This window comes from Gymnogyps californianus, chromosome 5 (assembly GCF_018139145.2).
Source record: "Gymnogyps californianus isolate 813 chromosome 5, ASM1813914v2, whole genome shotgun sequence".
Lineage (NCBI taxonomy): Eukaryota > Metazoa > Chordata > Aves > Accipitriformes > Cathartidae > Gymnogyps > Gymnogyps californianus.
The window spans coordinates 32,752,624-32,759,448 of NC_059475.1; the positions used below are offsets into that span (position 1 = coordinate 32,752,624).

Sequence of the window (6,825 nt, forward strand, 5' to 3'; positions counted from 1 at the left end):
GAGATCTTCCTCCTCAGAGGAGGGTTTGGGGTCTTGCACTGTCCTGCCTGGCACAGGTACATAAACCATCATGAGCAAGACACCAGGTTCTGGGATAAAGCTGTGGTGGATAGTGCTCCCTACAGGTAGGAGAAAGCTTTCTGCACTGCATGTGCTTACGGACCTGCCTGCAGCTCAGCCTTGCCTAGGTAGTTAATATTTGCGTGAGGCTCTGTGTTGTCTTACCACACCAAAGGCTTTTGTCAAATCAGTTCAAGTGGGAACTGAGGTTTCGTTGCATTGTTTCTCCTGGAGTTGTTAAGCCGAGGAAATTCTGCCTGATATTCCCCATTTTCAAGGCAGCTCCTCTGATTCTAGACATTTGCTTTCTGCACTGTGCAACTGCAGCCAGTGGGTGAGAGCCCAAGGCACCGTGCCGCCAGCTGCGACTGCAGCTTTTCAGATGTAGTTACTTCCCAGCCAAGGTTGCAGTGAGCCAGACTGTCACCAAGTCCAGGCTTTGCAGCGCTGCTGGGACGGCTGCTGTGCTTTTGCTCAGCTCAGTACTGTCAGCACACGTCAGCACGCGCTCGGCTCGTCTGCCACACTGGGCCCTGCAGAGCTGAGGGTGCCTCCTCCCCTAAGCTTCAGGTTATGGGGGAGCTCAGACAGAAGCGAGCCACGTACGTGGTACGACAGCTGATGTGTAAGCACCTGCATTTTCAACGATGGATACAGCTTGTCATCTTCATACATTTCCAGGTAGAGGCAGAGACTGGACTTTCTCGATCTCTGTCTTGGAAAAAGAGATGTAGATTTCATCTAACTCCTGCTCAAGTGAATACAAGTAACATGAATCTTGTTCTTGATAAGCATCAGTTCATGCCTTCAAGTGTAGCATAAGGCAGAACATTTTCTCCAGGTTCACCCCTGTTTCTGCACTTCTCCAGCTCAGCTGCCTCCTCCCCTCTGTGCTCGCTTGGTCTTTGCCTGCAGTTGTCCCCCCATCCCCCGGCATTCTGCATTGCCCGTCTTCTTCTCCAGGTGCTGTGCTCCCCTGTCTCTGTCATTTTTTGTAAACTTCTGGGGATTCCCAAATCCAGAGTACACCGTCTTTGAGCTAGGCAGTGATGGTTTTGATGTACGTCATTGATTTCAAATGATGGATGCAGCTGTTTTTGCTTCTGTGATGGGTTATAATAATGTCACCTGCCACAGGAGTTATTATATATTTTATAAACTCTGCAGGTCTTGCAAGGCTTACAGTCTTTGCAATCAATCTAGCCAGGTTGATGAAGAGAAGGCAGAGTTTATAACTAGATTTCACTGGGACTTTATAATTTCTTTGTGATTTTTGGTGCAGAGTATGAAATCTGCTGGAGTCCAGATGGGATTAATCACATCTGAGGCATTACCTGGGGTGTTTGTAACCTCTACAGGAAACCTTGGGTAACATCTGACCCACTGCTTAGCCAGAGCAAGAAGCTCTGCCTTTGTGATACCTCCTCCAGGTTCTGCAGAGCTCCAGCTCCTGCTCCCAGGCTCAGCTGGACCCCGTGCTGCAACTTGTACTGCCTGCAGCTCAGCCTTGCCTAGGTAGTTAATATTGGTTATTAATTTTATAATTTTAGTATAATAGTTAATATTGCCTGACCAGTTAATGACTGGTCAGGCACAGGAAAGCCAGGGGAAAACCAGCTTGTTTCTTGAGATGTCAAGGCTTTTCAGAGAGCCCATCGGCACGTGCCTACGCTTGGGTGTGTGGGTGGGAGAGGAGACCTGGGTCAAGGACAGGGACAGGGCCAGGGCCAGGGCACCCTTCCTCCTGGCTGGGGTGCTCCTTCCCGTCTGGGCAACCAGAACCTCCCTGTCCGGGCAACCAGAACCTCCCTGGGCACCTCGCTGGGTTTGCTGGGGCATCAGCAAGATGAGCCTGACACAGGGTCATCTCAGCATGCTGCTGATGTGGGGTCCTGGTTTAGCTTCCTCCAGCAGAAACTAAACATCCAGTAATATGAAAGAAAAAACCCACTTGCTTCCTGACTTACTTCTTCCTGTTCATTTTTCGAAACAGTAGGAACGTGTTTGTGCGTGCATGTGTGGTTGTCACTGTGTGTGTCTGTCTGAGCGTTAGATCAAGCACTGAGTGGCACAGGGTGCCAACAGTGATTTTCTAATCAAAGGGGAATAAAAAGATCCTGTCTCTTGTTCATTCAAACCAGAAAACAGGCCAGGGCGTTAAAGCTGTCTTAAAGGACGCTTGTGCCAAATGGCAGAATGAATCAGTACCTCAGTCTCCCCAAAGATGTGGCTGCTGCAGGGATGATGGAAGGGCGTATATCATCCAAGAGCACCAATGCAGGCTGAAGAAACATTTGGGGTTTTTTTTTACTAAATTAAAACCATGTTGTGTATGTTCTTGGTGACTAACTGATATTCAGAAATCTTGGTCCTTTGTTTCTGTGGTCCAACACCCCACCACTGCCCCCCAAATTGCTGCGTGAGTTTAGCAAGCTGTGAAGGGGCTGTAGAAGGCCATGCTCAGGCCCTGCAGACAAGCCCCCGTGGTGCCCCAGTGCTCCAGGGCTGCTGTCTACAGCTTGGTGTTGACCTTACTTTCACAGAGGTGGCTGAGAGGAAGCTGACGGTTGAAGAGGAGGAAGCCAAGAGGATTGCAGAGATGGGCAAACCAACACTCGGCGAGCATCCCAAACTAGAAGTCATCATTGAGGAGTCCTATGAGTTCAAGGTCAATAGTTGTCCTAGGGGTCCTCCAGGAGGGAAAAGCTGTGTGGCACTGAAGAGCAGCCATGGAGAGCAGGACAGAGGAGGCAGGGGGTGGCTGCATGTGCAGGGAAAGGGCTGCTGGAAGAGAAAAAGGAGTATGCAATGCAGTAAAGGGTGGGGGATACCTACAAGAAATGCCAGGGGAAGTAGCTGCTGGTAGGCAGAGGTGGAGGGAGGAAGACAAGGGAGCCCCGCTGGAAGCAGAAGAAGCCAGTGTGCAGGAGAGGGCACGAGCAAACCTGTCTCTGATGAGGCAGGGGTGAGGGAAGAAGGAGCCTCATCAGGATTAAGGGGTGGCAAACAAACTGGCTCTGGTGAGGTTTGGGTCAGCCTGTCCAGGGAGAAGGTGGGCCCAACTCCAGTTATGGCCTCATCTGGCTCATAGGAGAGTGATTGTGGCAATTCCATAGTTTGGGAAGGGTCTGTGAGACCAAAGTGCGCTACAAGATCAGCCTTGCCCACTAGCTGTTTAATTGCTGGTTAAAAAATTGCTGGTTAAATTGCTGGTTTTAAAAGCTGGTTTAATTGCTGTGCATCTTTATTCCCACAACAGAGCACCGTGGACAAGCTGATTAAGAAGACAAACCTGGCTTTGGTTGTAGGGACACATTCCTGGAGGGACCAGTTCATGGAGGCCATTACCGTCAGCGCAGGTGAGGAGGACATCAGAAAACCCATGCCAGCATCCACAGGGTTCATGCAGCCTGGGATGAGATCTGTCTGGGCTCAGGAGACAGCATCTGCCTGGTCAGTGATGCTCAGGTGTTGCATGCGTGATGGCCATCAGCAAAGCCTGTCCAAAGAGCTCCTCTGCTCCAAATATACTGGGCTTTTGCAGATGCATTAGCCAGGAGCCCAGGAGATCCATCTTTTGGTGCAGAGCCATCCAGGAGGCCAGTTTTTAAAGACTTTATGTCTGCTGGCAGTGCTCCTGCTGCTTCAGTGGTGCTGCCTGCAGCGTACAGACAGCAAAATCCCATCCTGGATGGGCTGCTGGCTCCTGGTGTGCCCAGTGCTCTCCTGTTCAGGTAGCTCCTGCTGCTGGAAGATGTCCTGTCTGCCATGGCCCGTAGAGTCTGTGGGAGTAGGGAGGGTTACCATATGCGGACAGGAGATGTTGCCCCACGAGGCAGCAGCTGGTGGAGGGAAAGGCCCAGAGACCTGCCAGCTGTTGCCCAGGGAGCCTGAGCTCACCACTTCCAGAGCTAGGCAGCTGTGGAGCAGACATTTTAGGCATGTCCATGCCATTAATGACGCTCGGGCACCTTTCTGAACCTTTCCTTGATGGTTTGGCATCTTCCCCAAAGGGCTGTTTTCCACTCAGCCGTAGTGCAGGCGGCAGGCAGGCAGGCAGGCAGTTGGGTGGGAGCTGTCGCCAGCGGCCACAAGGGCTGCTTCTGACATGAAAGAAGAGATGCAGGGTACTCAGTTTTCTTCTTTCTAGCAATTAAGAGAAACTGCTTCTGTGGAAACCGTACCTCCATCCCTGGAGCAAGGTTTTCTCCCAGGCCTGCTTCTCTCTTCCTATGTCTCTCTCCTTCCCTTGCCATCTGCCCTGTGCTCCCTACCTGCTTTCTCTTCCTCCAATTTATTTCCGTCATTCTGTCTTTGCACAAAGACCAGCAGTGCTTCCAGCCTCGGGGCTGACCTGGCCCACCAGGCTGAGGAGGGGACCCCTCCAAAGGCCTGCAGCGCTGCTGCTGATACCCTCACACAGATGAGAAATTTCTTGCTGGGGCACTGCTGGTGACCAGCCTGTGCTCTGGAGCAGGAGGACCAAGAGGTCTCTCCAGTTTCCCAGTTCTATCACTTTCTGCTATTTTTCGCCCCAAAACATCACTTGCCTGTGTAACTAACTTCATGGTGCCCCTCAACAGTGATCTCCACAGGTTGACTACGTCTTACGTGACTGCCTGTGGATGGGGACAGGGCTGCCCCTCTGTGGGTACAACACACTGCTCTGCCACTCCCCTGCCCTGCAGGGGTGTCCCGGGAGGCACCCCTCTTGCCAAGCCTCACCCATCACTGAGGGACATGGTGTGCCCTGAGCCCACTGTTGTGGCCAGCAGCGTGCCACCTTGTCCCAGGAGAGGAGCTTCCCTGGAGCCCTGGGGTGGGGGGGCCAAGCACAGGCTGCAGCCCACCCCCATAATCTTGACCTGCCCCATCATGAGCGCTGGTCTTCTCCTTCCACATTGTTTGCAGCGGGTGATGAGGACGAGGACGAGTCCGGCGAGGAGCGCCTGCCATCCTGCTTTGACTACGTGATGCACTTCCTGACCGTCTTCTGGAAGGTGCTGTTTGCCTGCGTGCCCCCCACCGAGTACTGCAATGGCTGGGCCTGCTTCATTGTCTCCATCCTCATCATCGGCATGCTCACGGCTGTCATCGGTGACCTCGCCTCCCACTTCGGCTGCACCATTGGCCTCAAGGACTCGGTGACCGCCGTCATCTTTGTTGCCTTTGGCACTTCCGTACCAGGTGAGGTGGCCGTGGGGAGGGGATGGGGTGGGAGGAAATTCCTCCAGTGGCTCTCCTGCCCCCAGGGGAGCAGCTTTGTCATGGGATGGGGTTCAGGCTGCGAAGGGGCTCCACAAAGCCCTGTCCCGAGGCAAGGTCTGCACCCCACTTGGTGGCAACATGGCGTCCCTGGACCTGGGAGGGGGGTTGTGCACCAGGAGAGGTCCGTGTCCCAGCCTGGTCGGTGCCACACCTGAGCCTCTCTTGTCCCCCAGATATGAAAGGTTGCCCATTTATCCTGTTGGACCCCCAGTGATTTCTCCTTCCCTCCTCCCAAAACCCCAGACACATTCGCCAGCAAAGCCGCCGCCATCCAGGATGTGTACGCCGATGCCTCCATCAGCAACGTCACAGGCAGCAACGCCGTCAACGTCTTCCTGGGCATCGGGCTGGCATGGTCGGTGGCGGCGATCTACTGGGCGTCACAGGGGCAGGAGTTCCACGTGTCAGCGGGCACCCTGGCCTTCTCCGTCACCCTCTTCACCATCTTCGCCTTCATCTGCATCAGCGTCCTCCTCTACCGCCGGCGGCCGCACCTCGGGGGGAGCTGGGCGGCCCCCGGGGGTGCAAACTGGCCACGACACTGCTCTTCGTCAGCCTCTGGCTGCTGTACATCCTCTTCGCCACCCTGGAGGCCTATTGCTACATCAAGGGGTTTTAGGTGGTGGAGGGACCGTGCCGTCGGGGGGAGGGACCCCCTCCTCCGTTACCTCACCAGACACCGGTCCTGGAAGCGCGGTTTCACCGGAGGGGACGGCTGTCCGTCGGGGGCCGCCGCTGCCCAGAAGGTCGGACGGCTGGGCGCCAAGAAGGGCAAAACCATCACAGAGTGAAAAAACCAAACAGACAAAACCCACCCAAAAATGATATAAAAGAAAAGAAAGCAACAATGGCAAGTGTTGAAATAAAACAAAACACAATAAACCCAGCCACTGACCCCATTCAATGAGATTACAAAGTTTCAGCCATCTCCAAAGGCCCCCTCTCCCCTAGGGGCTTGCCTCCTTTCCTCCCGAGCACCCCTCCACTGTAAGGAGATGTTTTCTTATTTTTACTGGTTGGGAATTGCAGAAGTCTGATCAGGAATTTGTGGGGTTTTTTTCTTTTTTTTCATTTGCTTGTTGCTTTTTGGTTTTGGGGGAGCACGCTGCTTGATTTTTTTTTTTCTTTTTTACTACTTAAACAGAAAAATGTTAAAAATTTAAAGCTTCAAGCTGCCGTCAGTGCTGGAATTGAACATGTGTATTTTCTGAAGCCACAAAAGACTGTGACACAGTCAAAGAACTTTTTCACTATTAACCGTTCCCTCCCCCACTGCCTTCCATTTCTTTCTTTTTTAAAAACGTCACAAGACTGATACATTTTTAATACAAACACAAACATACAGACACAGACGCACACATTTAGTGACAAAGGCTGGAGCATGTAGCATCTCAATCACCTGCCTGGGCTAAGAAAAAAAGGAGGAAAAAAACCCCCAACCTTCTAATATAATACGTATCATGTATATTTTGACTGGCATTTCTCTTTGTATAATTA

General features: G+C 52.6%; 1 protein-coding gene across 1 annotated transcript in view; it reads left to right on the plus strand.

Moving 5' to 3' along the window:
* Positions 1-5,947, plus strand: part of SLC8A3 (solute carrier family 8 member A3) — a 98,372-nt gene extending 92,425 nt beyond the window's left edge. The window contains 5 exon segments of the mRNA XM_050897627.1: positions 2,604-2,728; positions 3,320-3,419; positions 4,972-5,247; positions 5,572-5,829; positions 5,832-5,947. Of these exon segments, the coding sequence (XP_050753584.1) occupies positions 2,604-2,728; positions 3,320-3,419; positions 4,972-5,247; positions 5,572-5,829; positions 5,832-5,947 (875 nt within the window).
* Positions 5,948-6,825: the final 878 nt, after the last annotated feature.